Raw genomic sequence first — 19493 nt, forward strand, 5'->3', positions numbered from 1 at the left:
AGTCACTGGACAGTCAGCAGGCGGCTGGCAGCTGCAGAGAAGACTGGTGGGGGTGGGGGTGGAGGTGGGGGAGCGAGGTGGGGGAGATAGCCAGTCTGGTAAACTGCCAGCCTTCCCCCTAAGGCCATTCATCACAGGGCAGGCTGAGGCTCTGGTCGCTGGTGAGGTGAGCAGAAAGAGCATCAGAGAGCCAGTCAGCTGGAGACAGCCAGGATGTGGGAGCGAGGCAAGGAGATCATGAGGCGTCAGCTTTTCTCAAGCTCCTCTTCAGCCCTGGGCTTCGGGGTCCTTTCTCTGGCTTTTGCCTTGGCAGGGAGTCAGCTGGTGGAGGTAAGGCCCAGGAACAGGAAGGGAAGGGGGAGGGAGAAAGGTTGGGGCTGGTGGGTCTACCTGGGAGGAGTCCAAGATAAGGGAGGATGGGCAGGCTAAGGCCAGGCCCAGGAGGCTGGGATGCTTAGTGCCTGTTGCTATCCCAGTCTGGAGTTTAGGGGAGAGCTAAACATGGTGCCCCCAATCTGAGAGAGTTTGGGAATGAGAACCATTTGTATTCTGACTTCTGTAGTCAGTGTCGTCAGAGGAAGACTTTCCAGTTCTATGGCATTTTAAAGCTTTCAAAAAAAGCTCTCCACAAAATAACCCTGAAGGAAGGAAATGATCATGTATTATCTTCATTTTGTAGATTAGGAAAAAGAGATCCAGAGACGAATGGATGAATAAATGAATGAAAAAGCATTTAAACACCTGCTATGTGCCAGGCTCTGTTCTAGGTGCTAGCAATTCAAATACCCAAGAGAGATAGTCCCTGCCCTCAGGCCACTTACATACTAACAGGGGAAGGCAATACCTGTGGAGAATGGTGGTCATGGAAGGGAGCTTTGGTCTGGGGGGTCATAGGAATGGTGAGTGGTGCCATGTCTTTTCTGAAGCAGTGGTTGCAATGATTCAATTACCATTCCCAGAGCAGGAGGTGGAAAGTAGTTGGGGAGATGTGGGGAGAACATGCAAGGCATCAGGGCAGATGGTATGATGTCCAAGGGGGATGGATGTGAAGCAAGGTCTGGGTCTGGCTCGATAGGGTGAGTTAGGGGGGAAAGGTAGAAATTTGTCCAAGATCACACAGCTAGTGAGGGCTAGACCCAGAATTCAAACCCAGATACCAAGTCCCCAAGCCTAGAGCCCTTGCCAAGGCACCATGATGAATGTCAGAATTGGAAGGGACTTTTGAGCTCATGCTGCTTGTCAGTGCTGGAATTGCGTAGCATGAGCTAAGGTCCACTGCCCCAATTGAGACTCATAAGGGAAAGTCACTCAGCCAAGGTCACATAGCTTATTAGTTTAGAACCAGGACTCAAGACAAGAGGACAGCTAGATGGTTTAGTGACAAGAGAGTCTAAACTAAATGTGTAGTCAGAGGGCATGGGTTTGTATCTCACACCTGCCATTTTAAGCAACTTGTGTCATGTTAGGTGAGTTTTTGAACCTCTATGGGTCTCAGTTTCCTCACTGGTAAAAAGAAGGGGTTGGACTATATATTCTCTGTTTCCTTCCAATGCAAAAATCCTATAGTTGTATTCTCTTTCCACTTGAAATATACTGCTGCTTGTCTCTAAAAGAATGGGAAGGATAGAAGGAGATCTTCCCCTTTTAAAATATGAGGAGAGAGACTGACCATAGGCCCAGAATAAGAGCAAGACTTAGTGCTCCCCTTGGGGAGGTCCAGTCTCATAGTAAGTAAGAAGGACAATCTGATTGGGAAGACAATTATTTTTTACTTCATGACATAATCTATTCCTATGTTAGAGATTGGAAAACTGAGGCACAAAGCTAGGGAATGAAGTCATCCAAATCAGGAATAGACATTTCTCCAGTCCCCTGCCCACAACCCTGGCTTCCTTCCTCCCAACCCCATCCCAGCTCTGCAGCACTTGGGCTTCTCCATTTTAGAGTAAATGAGAATAGTCAGGATCAGACCACAGGATAAGTCTCATTTAGACCTCCCTCCAGTCTAGAGGCCTTTATCTTGTCCCCAGACTCTAAACAAGTTTCCCATCCATATACATTTTTTTTTAATATTCCTAAGACATCAGTATTTTCTGTCCAATCCTCCTTACTCCATCTTAAGTTTCTGAGAAAGCAGTGGCCTAGAGGATGCCTGTCAGTTGGGGAATGACTAAACAAGTTGTGGTATATGATTGTGGTTTATGATGAGCTGGTTGATTTTGGAAAACGTGGAAAAATAATGAAATGCAAATTTCATTTCATGCATTTCATTGCATGAAATAATGAAAAGCAAAATGAGCAGAACCGAGAGAACATTGTATACAGTGATAGCAATATTGTTCAAAGAGTCATTGTGCACAACCAAGTTATTCTGAGTATTATAAAGACTCAAATCAGTTGCAAAAGCCCTATGAAGGAAGATGGTATCCACCTCCAGAGAAAGAACCGATAAATAGGAGTATGCATAGTATGACTTTACATGTATTTAAAAATCTGTGTCAAATGGTGGCCTTCTCTAGTACGAGGTGGGGAGGGAGGGAGACAGTTCAGAACTTGAAATGCAACAAAATACATAAATTAAATTAAATTTTTAACAAAGAAAGAAAGCAGCAGCCTAGGCTGGGCCCTCAGGTAGTTTCTCAACCAGCCCTGGCCAAGTTCCAAAAAATCTGTGTCAATAGTTGGGCGCCAATCCCCAGCAGCCCTAGCACTAGGCCGTCTCCTCCCTTAATTAGTAGATTCAGAATCTCAAGAGTTGGAAGGAACCCAATCCATCCTCCATATGAAATGGAATCCCTTCTAGCAGAGCCCTGACAAGGAGCCATTCAGGCTCTCCTTTATGAGCTCTAGAAAATGGGGCTGCTCTCCTGGTTTCTTGTGATGCTTAGTTGAGTTGGGATCCAGGGTTCAGAGACATCTCCTGTGTACAAATGATCAATGACCTTCCATTTTGAAACATGTTTCATGTATGCCTTTCGCTTTTTTTTTTGCCAGTTATTCCTAGATATCGTTCTCCTCTTTCACTTTCCACCCCTCAAAATCCAGCTCTATTTGAATTTTGTCTTCTTTTGTTATAAAGAAAACCAGTGAAGCAATCAGTACCAATGTGTCTTCCCATACTTCTCTGAACGCCTCACATTTGTCATTTTCTATGACACACTAATATCCTATTATATTGAAAGACCACAATCTGTTCATTCTTCTCCCCATCTAATGGGCACCCTCTTTGTTCTAGTTTTTGGTTGCTACAAAAAATGCTGCTGTGAGTATTTGGGCATATACAGAATCTTCCTTTTTCATTCAAACTTGCTTTCCTTTCCACTGGGGGTTTATACCCTTTTGTGAGACAGCTAGGTCAAAGCTACAAATAGCTTAGTGGCTTTCCCCACATACTTCTAAGACCAATTCAATTTAAACAATTTGCTTCTGTTTTTATCAGGAAGGAAGGTGAAGGAATTTGGGGGAAGGGGCTAGGAATTTGCTATCAAGACCACCATGTCAATATAGCTAACTGTAGGTTCAGTCTTTAAGATGTCCAGGTCTGAGAAGTGTTACCAAAGCAGTCACCAAACATATTTCCTATCTGGGAGAGGGACATGAGGCAGCCTTTTCACTTGCTGAACACTGGACCAGTAAAACCTAGAACGGTAATTAGCCTAGGGAAGGAAATAAGGGACAGAATCCATCAGTCAATCAACAAACATTTACTATATAAAATAAAAAGGTAAATGAGAAATAGAGCCTAGATTTAGAGGTGGAAAGGATCTTAGATCAGCCAATCACAGTCTATTTGGGGAGATGGGCCATCACTGTTGTCAACATAACTCTTCATCCCATAATGAAGCGGTTCTCAAAGTCTGATCTGGGAACCCCTGAAGGTCCCTGAGATTATTTCAGGGACTTTTGGAGCTCAAAACCATTTTCATAGTACAGTTATCCCTTCCACATCATGGCGGTTAGAGGCACGGTGCCCCTGGGATCTGGAAAATCCACATAAAATTTTTTGGCCCTCCTTTCATACCAGAGAAGTTTGAATTTTTTCTTTTTCTATGGGGTGTTTACAGTACCTTATTGTAAAATTTGTGTTAAATATTTGGTCATAGGCTCTGTATTGTCTGCTGGTCTTCATGCATCATCTGCGGCTTCCACCAAACTCCCCAAAAATTCCCATTTAATTCGTTATGCCTACCCATGATATATTGAAACCGCCGTGCGGAAAGTTGTGATGTGGCAGGGATAACTGTGGCACTAAGATGTTTTCATTTCTAATACAGTAAATATTAATAAATATAACCCACATAAACAAAAACTCTCGAGGGGGGGAGGATCCTCAATCATCTTTAAAAGCGTAAGGGGGCCCTGAGACCACAAAGTTCGAGAACCACTGTTACAATATGTTAAGGTCTATCATTTGTTTTCCTCCCCAAACCCTGTGAAATAGGTCTTTGTGGAATGTTGTGGCCAGGGAAGGCTCCCTTAAAGAGCTGGGTCTTGAAAGATGGGGAGAATTTGGATGCTTTACTTGAAAAGATCTGTGGTTTTCTCATGCGGGCCATCCCTTCACAGATACAGATTGTGGTGCCAGAATCACAGTCATAGAACTGGAAAGGACCTCAGTAGCCAACAGGACCAAATTCCTCATTTTACAGAGGAGGAAACTGAGGCCCAGCAAGATGAGTTTATAATACATACATACACACATACACAAATACATACATCTCAAGGTTATATAGAAAGTCAGTGACCTTCCCTGCTTTAGATGGTTCTTCATGGATCATAGTAGCCAAAAACACCCCAGTAACCACGTGTCTTTTGGTGATGGGTTTCTCTGAACTTATTAAGGCTGGTCATCTGATGACAGGTACAGAGTAGGCCCGTAACCGATGCTTGTTGAACTGAATTGAATATTCAGAGCCTTTCCGGCTTGGCAGGACGTTCCAGAGATTATGCCGGAAGTCAGAGGGCAGTGGCGTGTGGTTAAAGAATCATAGGGCGCAGAACTGAAAGAAGCCTTAGATACCGTGCAGAGCAGCCCTCTTACTTTACAGAGGAGGAAACTGAGGCCCAGAGAGATAAAACGACAACGCACACACCCAGCCACAATCCTCCTCCACCTCAGCCTGGAGAAGGTTGTCATGACGATAGCTTGCAATTTTACCACCTTTAAATTGACAAAGAGTTTTCTCTACAATGATGCTCAGGGTTAGGCAATGCCAACGTTACTATTCCAAACTGAGACCTTGGGGCAAGTGACTTGTTCCTTCTCACCACATTGGGAAGCACAGGAGCCCACCTCCTTTTCAGGACACCGGTCTCCCTCCCTGGCTAGCTCAGGCCTAGCTCCTTTACCCCACTCCCTTGGGCTCATTCATAGGCACAAAATCTGAGAGTGGCATTGGGAGCCGAGGAGGAGTATCACGGTCACCCGGTTGGGCCTCTCTTTAGGAGGCTGGGCCATGCCAGTTCTTTCTTGTAGAAGGGGCCCCAGGGACAGAGTTTCTATCTGAGACTCTGGGGAACATCAGTGTTTTAAGGGTGGAGGAAGGGTGGGAAGTGATTCAGCTCAGAAATTCTAGGCAGGACTACAGGTCAGTGAGGATGAGCTAGGGAAGGGGACAGCCAGTCAGGGGAAGTGTAAAGGAAATTTCTGGGAGGGGGCCAGGTGGTATAGCAGAGCCAGTGGATAAGGAAGTGAGTGAGAGGCTCAGCTAAAAAGGAAGGGGAGGGAAGGGGAGACAGAGACAGAGATACAGAGATAGATAGAGACAGACAGAGAGAGGAAGAGAAATTGAAGAAGGGAGAGATGGACACATAGGGACAGAAACACAGAAAGAGGTAAAGACAGTTAGTGAAGCATAAATAGAAACAGAGAAATGGCATCAGGGACAGGGAAAAAGAGAACCACAGGGAAGAAAAAGAGACTAGGAAATGGAATTGGAAATACAGAGAAAGGGAGAGAAGAAGAGATATAGAGCCAGAGAAAGAGCTACGGAGAGAGACAGAGAGACAGACAGAGGGAAAGAGACAGACAGAGATGGGAAGGTGGAGATTGAGACAGACACAAGAAAAGAGACATAAAATGACAAAGAGGGAGAGGCAGATGAGCAAAACAAAGAAAGACTAATAGACTCAAAGAGAGGTAAACCAAGAGGGAGAGACCAACAGAGATCTGGAGTCAGAATGGGGATACGGGAGAAGGGGCAAAGGAGGAGAAAAGGAGACGTGGGGATGGGCCGGACTCTTCTGAGACTTTGGGGAGATGCAGCGTGGGGGGCCCAGGAATCAACCATCCCTCTCCCTACCCCACCCCCATCAGTCTCCCCCCCCCCCCCCCAGTCTTTCCTGCCTGATTCTGCATCCAGACCCCAGAGCTGAGTGCTGGAGTTGAATGTCCCTGTAATTAGATCTACACACCCATTCTGGCTGGGGGGAGGGGGAATAACTCATCTGAAGCCTGAAATCTGAGCTGGCCCATTTCAGCGGCCTTGTGCTCAGCTCTGCCTATCTAAAAGCCTGGCCAAAAGCCCCCAGGGCAGGGGGTATGACTGGGCGAAGGGGGGTGACTCTATTGCCTCAGGTGGGGCCAAGTCTTGGCCATGTCCTTGAGGCAGAGGGGAGACTCCCTCCCCATCCAGAACTCTCACTTCCCTTTCCTAGATTCAGGTGTAATACTTTTCTCTTTGTCCAGCCACCCAATGCCTCCTCATGCCTCACTCTCAACCCTGCATGAACATATAATTCAGTTCAGTAACTGTATTCAGCACCCAGTACTGCATACATCACTGTGTAAGCCTCTTTCTATTTACCTGACTGACCATTTATCTGGTCAGAAACAACACCATACACAGCTCTATGGTCAAGCATACACATACACAGAGAGAGAGAGAGAGAGATGGATAGATGGATGGATGGATGGATGGATGGTTGGATGGATGGATGGATGGATGATAGAGCATTTATTAAGTACTTACTAGGTGCCAAGCACTGGTCTAAGTCCCAGAGATACAAATACAACCCAGCAAGACAGTCTTTGCTCTCAAGAGTTTACATTCACACACAGAAAGAGGAGGGGGAATGGTGTGGAGATGGGGGGTCAGGGGGAGTGGTGTGGAGGCCTGGTTCCGGGAAAGATGAGGCAAAAACTCACCTGTCAGAGCCTGGACATCTAGGGACAGGAGGGTTCAAAGTTCTGCTGGGCATAGACTGAAGATGATGGCCAGCATGCAGGCAGTATCATGTGGAGATGGCTGCCCAAATACACCCATCCTTTTTTTTAGGAAGGATATTAACAAGCTAAAATACATCCAAAGGAAGGCAAGGATGGAAAGGGAACTGTACCATAAGGGAACTGGTGGCATAGCCAGAAGAAGAGAGCATGGAGTAGCAGTTTTGAAGTGTGTGGGTGGCTATCAAGGAGAAAGATCAGATTTGCTTTTTGGGTACCCAGAAGGTAGAACTTTAGCAAAGGGTGGAAGTTATAGGGATGCAGATTTCACATGAATATAAGGAAAAACCTTTTAAAAATTAGTTCTGTACAAAAATGGAACAAGCTGCCTGGGAAGAGAGTGAGTTCCCCGTCACTAGAGGTCTTCAAGTAGTGACCAGGTGATTCTTTGTTGGGAACATTGGATGGAGATTCCTGCCCAGGTCCATTTCTACCTTGATGCCCTCAGAGGGCCTCTCCTGCTCTGAGATTTGTGACACTGTGCCATCTGAACATAAAACAGAAGCCTTTCATGCCCTTGTTATTCTAAATCGGCTAACTGCGTCACTTGCAAATGGGTTTATAAGAACCCTATTTAGAGCCAACCCTTGGAAAAATTGTCTCTTTCTGGGACTTTCCCCCATGTTTTCAGCTCCTTCTGATTGCTTTTCCCCTTCCCCTTCTCCAAGGGCTCAAGGCCACAATCTCTCCCAGTCTCTCCTGTCAAAGGAGGGGAACAGAATCCAAGTCGTAGAACTCAGGTTAACAATAATAGCTAGAATATATGTGTGTGTGTGTGTGTGTGTGTGTGTGTGTGTGTGTGTGTGTGTGTGAATATATATATATATATATATATAAGAATATATATTGCTTCAGACTTTGCAAAATGCTTTACAGATATTATCTCATTTGGTTTTCCTAATAGCCCTGTGAGGTGGGTGCTATTATGACCCCTATTTTACAGATGAGGAAACTGAGGCTGAGACAAGTTAAGTAATTTGCCCAGAGTCACCTATCTAGTAGCGTCTGAGGCAGGATCTGAGATGTGATGCTCTCTGGCCATCGGGACACTCAGCTGCTTCAAAACCTGGCTCCCCATTTCCTCTCTATGGGGCTTTGGGTCACTTGTTTTCCTTTTCTGGCTCTCATTGTCCTCCACTATAAAGTGGAGGTTAAGGATATTTGTGCCTAATTCATTCGGTTGTTGTAAGAAGAAATGGTGAATAAGTCTCTCGGAACTTAAGTTCTCTCTGAGAGAGAGAGAGAGACAGGGGCCCCTAAAGCACGTATAAGGATCCCTGCAGGCGAGACATCAACTTAGTTTGAAAATGTAATATCCATATTTTTATGGTATTTTTTATCTATTACATTTTAGTTTGGTTCCTGAAATGCTTGGGAGTGTTGCGGGCTACAGGCCCCTGCCCACAGGAAGTTTGGCATCTCTTCTCTAGTCAACGTCAAGGACTATCCTTTGTGGGAGAGGTGCTGACCTGCATTCCTCATTGGGTTCTCTATACCAGTGAGATCTCTGTGCTAAGTGCTTTACAAATAGGATCTCACTTAGTCCTCACAACAGCGCTAAGAGCTAGGTGCCATTATTATACCCATTTTACAGATGAGGAAGGGAAGGAGGGAGGAAAGAAGGAAGGAGGGAGGAAAGAAGGAAGGAGGGAGGAAAGAAGGAAGACAGGAAAGAAAGAAGGAAAGAAGGAAGAATGGAAAGGAGGAAGGGAGGGAGAGAGTAAGGGAAGGAGGGAGGGACGGAGGGAGGAAGGAAAAAAGGAAAAAAGGAAGGAAAGGAGGAAAAAAGGAAGGAATTGCACCTACTATGTGCCAGGCACTATGCTAAGTGCTTTACAAATAGTGTCTCATTTAATCCTTACAATAACTCTAAGAGCTAGGTGCTATTATTATCTCCATTTTACAGATAAGGAAACTGAGGCAGGCAGAGGTTAAATAACTTTCTCAGGGCCACACAGATAGTAAATGTCTGAGGCTGAAATCAGCTCTACCTGACCCTAAGCATAGCGCTGAATCTATTGTCAGTCAATAGTCACTAAACCTTTATTAAGTACCTACTATGTGCCAAGCACCACACTAAGCATGGCAGTCTAAGTAAAGCTTAGATTTCTTATCTTGGCATTCAAGGCTCTCTACAAGCTAGCACTAACCTACCTTTCCAGACTTATCTCATTACCCCCACACATTAAATGCTCCAGTCAAACCGAACCATTTTCTTTCCCCAAAATGCACCCAGCACTTTCTCAACTCTATGTCTGCTCAAAATTCCCTATGCCCAGCATTATTTCCTTTGCCCTCATCACTTATTGACTTACTAACCAACACTGTCCACCTACACAGTCACCGCTCTGGTTCAGGTCTTCATCACCTTTTGGATGGACATTTCAATAGTCTCCTAATTGGTCTCTTTGCTTTTATTCTCTGCTCTCTCCAACCCACTTTCTACATAGATGTGGTATAGTCAAGTATAGTGTAAAGTCAGAAGAAGAGAGTGCTTAGTGTGAGATGGAGTGGTTAAGGAAGGCTCCATAGAAGGAGAACTACATGGATAGATGGGCTCTGGAAGATTTGGATAGGGTGAGATGGGTAGGCAAAGTATTACAGATTGGGGACGGAGGTGGTGGTGGTTTGGGGAATAGTCTGAACAAAGATAACGGGCAGGAATGAGCATGATGTTTTCAAGAGAGGTTGAGGGAACTAGTTTGATGAATGCTCAGAGAAAGTTTCCCATATTAATCAGAGAAATTGGAAATTTTTTTTGGTGAGGCAATTGGGGTTAGGTGACTTGCGCAGAGTCACACAGCTAGTAAGTGTCATGTGTCTGAAGCCGGATTTGAACTTAGGTCCTCCTGACTCCAGGACCGGTGCTGAGAAATTGGAATTTTTAGGAGCATTATAGATGATGGAAGTCAAATCAACAAGCATTTATTAAGTGCCTTCTGTGTGCCAGGCATGGTACTAAGTGCTAGGTATACAAAAAAGGGCAAAAAAAGTTCCTACCCTCAAGCAGCTCACAATTTAATGGAAGGGAGTGGGGAAGACAACATGCAAACAACCATGTACAAGATATATACAGGTCAAATTGGAGCTAATATCAAAGGGAAGGCGCCAGCTTTGAGGGGGACCAGGAAAGGCTTCTTGATGAAGGTGAGATTTTATCAGATGCTTGAAGGAAGCCAGGGAAGCTAGGAGATGGAGATGAGGAGGGAGAGAAAAAGAGAAATCTGGGAAATGAAATTCTAGACGAATGTTGCTACCTTGAACAAGATGACTTTAGATAACTGGATTTTGAGTCATTTTTCAGTCTTGTCCAACTCTTCATGGCCCCATCTGGGGTTTTCTTGGCAAATATTGGAGTGGCTTGCCATTTCCTTCTCCAGCTCATTTTACAGATGAGGAAACTGAGGCAAATAGAGTGAAGTGACTTGCCCAGGGTCACACAGCTAGTAAGTGTCGGAGGCCAAATGCATTGGGCTTATATCAGATTATAATAGTGGGTGGATGGTGCCTAGGAGTGGGGTACTATGTAGAGGAAATGATGATGAAGGAAGTTCAGGGTGATGGTCTTGGGTTTGATTCATGAGGCATTTGGGACATTATCAGAGATTTAGAGGAAAAGCCATTATGGTCAAAGTGAAGGGTAGATGAAGCAATTCTGACGAGCATGGTGACTTTTGAGGGATGCAGTCATGGAATCCGGCAAAGGAAACACTAACAGTCTGCCTAGGAGAGGAGTCCTTGAATTAAAGCACTGGCAGCATCAAAGATGGCAGGGCACAGGTACAGGGATGGATGCAAAGATTCCATAGAATTTGTTAACAGATTAAATCAGAAAGGATAGAGGCAGAATAGCGTTAGGCTACCCAGTAGCTCCTAATTTGGTGTGTGGAAGGTGATGAGGTTGCCTTTTCCCTAAATTATCTTGTATTTACCTATATATCACATGATGCCTTTCCTCTCCACCCCCCATTCCCACATAAGCCCCTTAGGAGCAGGGAGTGTCTTACACAGGTCCTTGCATTTTCAGGGTCAAGAATGTTTGGTATTTAGTTCCTGCTTAATAAATATTTGTTGATTGATTAATAATAGAAATCTCGTAGGGCTATACAGGTACTAGAGAAACTCTTATTTGCTACTTATTTTAAAACAAAGAAAGAACACTTAGTCTGATATGTCTCAAAGTGCCACATGGGATGGATCCTAAGGAGGTAAGATAGAGGTCAGTTAGCAAGGTGGTGCAGTAAATTTAGCGCCAGGCTTGGAGTTAGAAAGACCTGAGTTTAAATCTGATCTCAGATATTTCCTGGCTATGTGACCCTAGACAAGTCACTTAAACCCTGTTTGACTCAGTTTCCTCATCTGTAAAATGAACTGGAGAAGGAAATGGCAAACCACACCAGTATCTCTGCCAAGAAAACCTCAAATAGGATCATGAAGAATCAGATATGACTGGAAAAAAAGACTAAACAACAAAAGTAGAAATAAAAAAAAAACTTTTGCCCTCAAGGAACATGCGTTATAATGGGGGAGACAACACATAGGTAAGTAGGTACGTTGAAAATATATCCTAAATAGATGAAGGGAATCTGAAAGGTAAAGGTATTATTAGCTGCTGAAGAGACTAGGAAAGACCTCCTGCAGAAGGTGGAATTTGAGGTGTCTTTTTCCCCCCCAAATTTGTTTATTTATTTTTTCACTTTTTTTTTTTTTTTTTTTTTTTTTTTAGGCAATTGGGGTTAAGTGACTTGCCCAGAGGCACACACCTAGTAAGTGTGAAGTGCCTGATCTGAGACCGGACTTGAACTCAGGTCCTCCTGACTCCAGGGTCAGTGCTCTATCCACTGTGCCACCTAGCTGCACCTAAATTTATTTTTCCTTGCATTTATAACGTATCCCTCCTACTGCCTCTTCTCTTATTAAATCCCACCACCCCGCAATCTGAAAAACAAAACCCTCGTCATAGTCGTGCATAGTCCAGCCAAACAAATTCCTACATCGGCCGTGCCCAAAATGTTTGTTTCTCCATGCATTTTAAGTTCATCGCATCTCTAGCAAGAGGTGAGTGGTGCATTTCACCTTCAGTCCCCTGGAGAAGATTGCTGTTTCGTTCTCAAAGAGGACCGTGACATCAGGGAGGTGATGCCTTGACATGCAGGTGAATTGGATTTAAGTGAGGGAGGGCTGTGCAAAGTCACCAGCCTCACTTTCTCCTCTGGAGCCATCCGAGTTCAGTGTCCAGATACAGATCTGGATGACTGGAGATGGCCCCCGCTCTGGAGTAGAGGTGAGTCTGGAGGGAAGGTAGGGAAACTAAAAGGTGAAGGTGTGGAGAGAGAGCCTTCTGGGCATGAGGAGCAGCCAGCAGAAAGATCAGGCGAGTTCAAGGAGCAGCAGCTAAGCCAAAGCAGCTAGATCACGGAGCGTGTGGAGGGAGGAGGATGGAACGTGAGAAATGCGTGAAGGTTCCAGGAAGGAACCAGGTCATGAAGAGCTTCAAACAGCAATTCGAGAACAGTAGATTTGGTCCTGAAGCTAACAAGGAGTCATCGTAGTTTATTGAAGAGTGGGGATGATAGGTCAGAAAATCCCATCGGCCACTGAGCCAAGGATGGTCGGAATGCTTTGACGTCTCACCTCTACTTCATGGTCAAGGCGGAACTTACATCTCACTTTCTATAGGAGCTCTTTTCAGTCTCCCCTCCTTGCTAATGCCTTCCACTTTCAAATGACTATTAATCTAATCAGGACTTATTTTCTATGAACCTAATCGTCTCCTCTATTACAACATATGCTTCTTGAGGACAGACTTTTTGGGGGACTCTCTTTATATCTCCAGTGCTTAGCACAATACCCGGTGCATTTAATAAATGCTTACTGACTGAGTGGGGATAAATATGAGATGAGGGGGATCATTAGGAGACTATTGCGGTTGAGAGGTGATAAGGATCTGAGGACTAGGGTGCTGGCTGGGGCATTATTAAGATAGAAATGACAAGATTTGTCAGTGGATCGGATACGTGGGCTGAGTGAGAGTGAGGAGGCAAGGGTGACAATGAGGTTGCCAGCCTGGGTGAACCGGGAGGGCGGTGGTGCCCTGGATGGTAACAGGAAAGTCTGGAAGAGGGGAATGTCTGGGAAGAAAGATAATCAGAAAGCCATAATGTTCTCTTCATGCACTGAGACGGCCCTTATGCCCCCAAATATGCTCACAATCCATTTACCGGGATCGGAAATTCTTCCATTAGAGATCCATTAGGCGTTGCCCTCTCTGTTTGCCTGGGTCAAGTGACCCTGGGACTAGTGGGATAACGTTATCAATTAATAATGTGGCAAATTCATTTGTCAGATTGCTGAGAGTAAGACAATGAGAGAATGGAAATTTTGATTGTGAAGAGAGTAGGGAAGGAACATGAGAGCTCAGGCCCAGGAGGGGTGTTTTAATTGGGGGCGGCTTTTATAAGGGAAGAAAGATGGCCAAGTGGGAGCATGATAGGGAGACTAAGGGATGACCATGATACTTCATAGTTTTGTCTAGGGACACTATATATAGGCTTATAAATGTTATTCAGTCATTTTCAATCATGTCTGACTCTTCATGACCCTATTTGGGGGTTACTTGGCCAAGAAACTGGAGTGGTTTGCCATTTCCTCCTCTAGTGGATTAAGGCAAACAGCGGTTGACCAGGGTCACACAGCTAGTAAGTATCTAAGGTCAAATTTGAACTCAGATCTTTCTGACTCCAGGCCCAGTACTCTATCTACTGCACCACCAAACCTCTCTCTCTCTCTCTCTCCCTCTCTCTCTCTCTGTATATATATATACACACACACACACACATATACACGTGTATATGCACACACATATGGTAGTTATTCTTCAGCTGTTTCAGTCATGTCTGACTCTTCATGACCACATTTGAGATTTTCTTGGTAATGACACTGAAGTGGTTTGCCATTTCCTTCTCCAGCTCATTTGACAGATGAGGAAACTGAGGCAAAGAGGGTTAAGTGACTTCTCCAGAGTCACACAGCTCCACCTGGCTGCTCATATACATGTACACACATATGCTCCTATATGTGCATATACACATGCACATACACAGAACAGCACTAAGGATTTTGGAATACCGTGTATACATGTAAGCATAACACACACATGCACAATATCCATACATGTGTATGCACATGCGTACAAACACATAACACATGCACGTGCACACGTATGCATGTGCACATGTGTACACTGTTCCCATTTCTGTATCTCAGTTATCCCTAATATCAGACCAGTCTTGGCTGTTTTAGAATCTAGCGAGTCCTAAGGGTTTCTCCAAGGCCTGATTGGGCCTCCCACTCTCTAGCCGTAGCCCAAAACTCAAGGTGACCTTTTCTTTGCACATGAGGCATAAACCCAGGGTAGTAGTGAGGCTGTGTCTGTGCTCAGAGTAGGCTCTGTCCCCATCACAATGCTAAGCGGCAATGATATGAGGGATTGGAAAAAGCCCCTCAAGTTTTCTGGGCCTTCATTCATCCTCTCCAATGAAGGGGTGGGACTGGAGGGACGGCTAAGACCCTTTTTGGCTCTAACTCTGGGATCAGAAAGGAAGCCTCCCACTGAAGACCTTCCTCGGGCCTCACCGCCCACTCGGTTGGCTTCTCTGGGACGCCCTCATCCCGCAGTAGCCATGGTCTTCCTCCTTACCTCCATCTTTTGGAATCTCTAGCTCCATTCAAGGCTCCATCGTCACCTTTCACACACGCCCCTGATGGTTAGCGCCCCTGCCCCAAATTACTTTCCATGTATTCTGTGTTGGCTTATTTGTTCACACTCTTTCTTCCGGTAGAATATAACCTCCTTGAGGACAGGGGCCACTCTCATTTCTAGCTCAGTGCCTGGCTCTTGATAAAGGCTTTCAATGGAATTACCATGATTTGTGTTCGGGGCCTCCTCTTACTAGAGGCCACGACTGTGCTTTACTAAGCTTTGCTCTCTCCTCCCGGAGCCAGCACGGTGACCCACATGCAGTAGGCTTCCAACACGAGTTTGCTTGTCTGTTACGTAGGTGTGTCTGCTCAGTATAGAGCATGCACTGGCTGACAGGGCCGTGGGCTCTGTATCCCTCCTGCCTGCCCACCCTAGGCTGCGCCTGTCCAGCTGTTTCCCAAATGCTTATTGGGTCTATTTGACTTGCACTAAGTGGCCGTGTGAAGCCTGCAGGGGCTTGGGCAAGGCGGTGCATTGTCTTCTTCCAGAAACCCTAGGAAGATGTGGGCGGTCCCTCAGAGAGCATCAACAGAGATGTGATAATGTGCTTTGTAAACCGTCAAGGTCTCTATAAATGTGTGGGATGGTTATTATTGTTGGCGGCTGTGATGGGCAGGACCAAGCTAGGCTGCTTTGCTGCGGGAACTCAATGCAACAGGCATTAATTAATTAAGCACCTCCCGCTGTTCAGGGAACTGTACTGGGACCTGGTGGAGATGCAAAGTTTAGATAAGGCTCAGACCCTCCCCTCACTCAGTTATTTGTGTCCATCTTCTGCCTCCCCATTAAGTTTTTAAGCTTCCCCAAGGCCCCAGACCAGTTGTTTATACAACAACTTGAGTCCCTGAGGCCAGGGACCTGTTGTTTATACAAGAAACACCAACCACCAGGACCTCCCTGCCCTTCACAGGTGGTATAATAAGTAAAATAAGTGTTTATTGACTTGAATTGAAGGAGATCACCCATGGGCACAAATAAATGGAATCAGAATTAGGTTATGATTAGAGACTAAGGGGAAGAATTAAGTGTAATGAGATCAGGTCAAGCTAAAAGAGCTTGACCCTTCTGAGCAGAGGAGCAGGGCGCTGGTTTGCCCATCAGGAGAGCCGTGAGCACCAGCAGGGCATGCAGACTGTTCTTCAAAGATACCAAGGGGAAGAGAAGGGAATAGTTATTTATTAAATTTATTTATTTAAATAAATTTATTATTATTTAAATGTATTTAGTAAATGTCTACTATATGCCAGGCACTGTGCTGAGTGCTTTACAATCAAATAGTCTCTTATTTGGTAACCAAGGTCGTCAGGGCCTGCGATCCAGAGGTGAAAGTTGCCCTGGGGAGAAAGGTTTCCCTATTCATGTGCCTCCCTGCTAGATTTCTATGAGGCTGTGTCCCTTTGTGGACATTGTATGTGTTGGTGGGAGACTGTCATTATTGCTATTACGATTTTTATTCCTGCTCTTGCATTCTATTGAGTAAATGGGGCATGCATTTTTTTCCCTCATTGGTGGTCGTCTGCTGGGGCTTCATGGCACAGCCGTCCCTTCTCTGTCAAACAGCGCCAGGTCACCATCTCCAGGATCTGGTCACCACTGTATGGCCCTCTCCCAGGAGCTCGGACCCCCTGGGATTGAAATGGATTCGAATAAACTTCTTAGAACCCCCTTTCATCTTATAAATCCTTCTCAGCTGACATCCTGCAACGAGAGAAAGACAAATAAAATCTAGAGGAGTTTGGCCAAATAAATATCTGTCTAGAGCATCGATCAACCCACGTAATTACAGTACTTACCTCTCAAGGTTGCTGTAAGGATCAAATGAGCTTATATATGTTATTATTATTAATACATGCTTTTGAGCTTACATTCTTTAGGCAAGTCACTTTACTCAATATGGGACATGTTTTCTTTTTTCTCTAAAACGAGTGAGTTGGATTAGACGGCCCTAAAGGTTCCCCACAGTTCTAAATCCCATGCTGTTAGGGCAGTTAGGTGGATAGAGGCACCTGCCCCAGAGTCAGGAAGACTTGAGTTCAAATCTGGCTTCAGACACTTGACACTTATTAGCTGTGTGTGACCCTGGGCAAGTCACTTAACCCTGATTGCCTTGCAAAATAAATAAATAAATACAAAATAAATTTTAAAAAACTAAATACATTTAAATAATAATAAATTTATTTAAATAAATAAATTTAATAAATAACTATTCCCTTCTCTTCCCCTTGGTATCTTTGAAGAACAGTCTGCATGCCCTGCTGGTGCTCACAGCTCCCCTGATGGGCAAAACCAGCGCCCTGCTCCCGTGATGTCCCTGATTCCAGACTAGTTCTAGGACAATATACTTGTCTTTCAGAAAATACTTGAGGAAGAACCTTGGTGTTAACTTGTGTGACCACCAGAGGGCAGGTGTGGTCCGTAGATGTGACAGCCGCCCCAGACCCTAGCATCCTTCTGCTTTCTTCTCCTCCTGAGGACGGCAATTAGCTCTTGTGAGAATCCATTTCTTGAGGGGTGGGGAAAGGTGGCAGTGCCCCCCTTCCCTCCCTTCCAGCTAGGTAGAACATTGAACTTGGAGCCAAGAGACTTGCCTCTTGCACCTACTAGATAATTACAGGCTGTGTGACCTTGGGCAAATCCCTTCTGATTTCCGAACCTCATTTACCCTCTCTGTAAAATGGGAATGATAATACAAATACTTGCCTTACCTACCTCCCAAGCTCTTTGTAAACCTTCCTTAAAGCCCTGCATAAATGTGAGCTATTATTAGGCGAGAAGAATTAGGACTTGGAGGTATGATTATAATGATAATAATTATTATTTTTATTATTGCCGCTGTTGCTATTAAGACCATAATTCCGATGTGCACTCTCTGATCCAATGCTTTTCCAGCTTTCTTTGAGGATAGGTGGTCTCATTTGTCTTCTGTAAAGGGTCTGTCCCCTCTTTAGATCATAGGGGGTCACCTCTGGTGTCCCCTGCCCACCCCCATCTTCAGGAGTTAATTCTCTTAACCTAGACCCAAAAGACATTTTTTTTGTCTCCCACCATTGGGTCTCCTGCCGGTCTTTTTCATGTGGGGAGATCGACCCTAATACATTTGGAAATAAAGAACAAGGCATAGGCACAGGTCTGTGCCAAACCCTGTGGGTATGTCCAGTGCCTCAGGGAAACACGTAATGGATTGAAAGAGAAACTCTCCCTTCCTCTGCCTTTTCTCATTTCTGTGCCCCCCCAAACCCTCTGTACCAGGATGCCGAGGGCTGGGGTGTCTTTGAGGAAGCTGTAGGTAAGAGAAGGGAAGATTTGTCCCTTCTTCAGGGAGCCCCTGATCTGAGGGGAGCTGGCCCTAAATCAGAGGATTCAGAGCTTTTGAGGGTCTTAGAGACCTAGTGAATTCCTCTCATTCTACAGATCAAGTAACTGGCACCCAGAGAAGTGAGTGGATCTATCACCCAAGGTCATACAGCTTGTAAGTAGCAAATTAGGACCCACTTGATATACAGAAAGAAGAGTGTTTAGAGATCATGGAGTCCAGGGGTTCTCAACCTGGGGGTCTGGGAACTTTAAAAAAATTATAACATTGTGAAAACTTAATTTCCTTATAATTTGGTTTTCCTTGTAATCAGATGGAGTCTACCTTATACATTTAAAAGCATGGTTCTGAGAAACCAGACTGCCAAAGGGGTCCATGACACATGACACGCCTAGGACCACTCATTTTGGGGACTTTCAGAGAGGCAAACGGACTGGCTCCTACCCTCAAGGAGCCCCTCGCTGAGGGGGAGGTGGATCAGGAGCATTTAAGTGACCACTCTCATTGGCCTTTCCAGAGAACAGATTTTGATTGAGGAAAGACTCATAATAGAGCTATATTGTAGAGACTCCTGACAAAGGTCTTAAACTTTCCCATGTTGCTTTGATCCTGGCAACAGAACGGTAGGGGTCTCTAATGAAGGTTTTTATATGTATGTCTGTGGGATAAGCTGGAATGGGTGAGGCACAGTCTTAGGAAATACGGGCAGGGTCAATGCAGACACCAGTTCAGAGTCTTATCACCACCCTCTTGCCCCATTTAGGAGCATGGAATTTCACAGTGGTAAGGGATCTTAGAACACAGAATGTCAAACTGCCTTAGAACTCAGAACATAGAATTTCAGAGCTAGAAGTGAACTTAGAATCATCTAGTTCAATCCCCTCATTTTTCAGAAGAGGAGACTGAGTCCCAGATCACAAAGTCAGTCTTGAAATCCTTTCCAGGGCAATGTGGTACATTGAGGGAAAGCATCGAGAGTCATAAAACCTGATGATAAATTCAGGTTCTTTCGCTAATGCTATTTATGGCCTTGGACAAATCCTTTCCTCTCTCTGGACCTCATTTTCCCTATTTGTAAAATAAGGAGGTTGGACTAGTTGATTTCTAAGGTCCCTTCCGACTCTCTAGGGTCCTGTAACCTGATGGTCTGTGGATTGTACCACAATTGGCATGAGAAACTAGTTAGCAAGAAC

At 44.9% G+C, this 19493-nt stretch overlaps 1 protein-coding gene across 1 annotated transcript in view; it reads left to right on the top strand.

Moving 5' to 3' along the window:
• Positions 1–213: 213 nt before the first annotated feature.
• The window catches only part of TMIE (transmembrane inner ear), a 31858-nt gene continuing 12578 nt past the window's right edge, over positions 214–19493 (top strand). The window contains exon 1 of the mRNA XM_027842143.1: positions 214–330. Within this exon, the coding sequence (XP_027697944.1) occupies positions 214–330 (117 nt within the window). The remainder of the gene's footprint in view (positions 331–19493) is intronic.

Source organism: Vombatus ursinus, unplaced genomic scaffold (assembly GCF_900497805.2).
Source record: "Vombatus ursinus unplaced genomic scaffold, bare-nosed wombat genome assembly UNPS02014867.1, whole genome shotgun sequence".
Lineage (NCBI taxonomy): Eukaryota > Metazoa > Chordata > Mammalia > Diprotodontia > Vombatidae > Vombatus > Vombatus ursinus.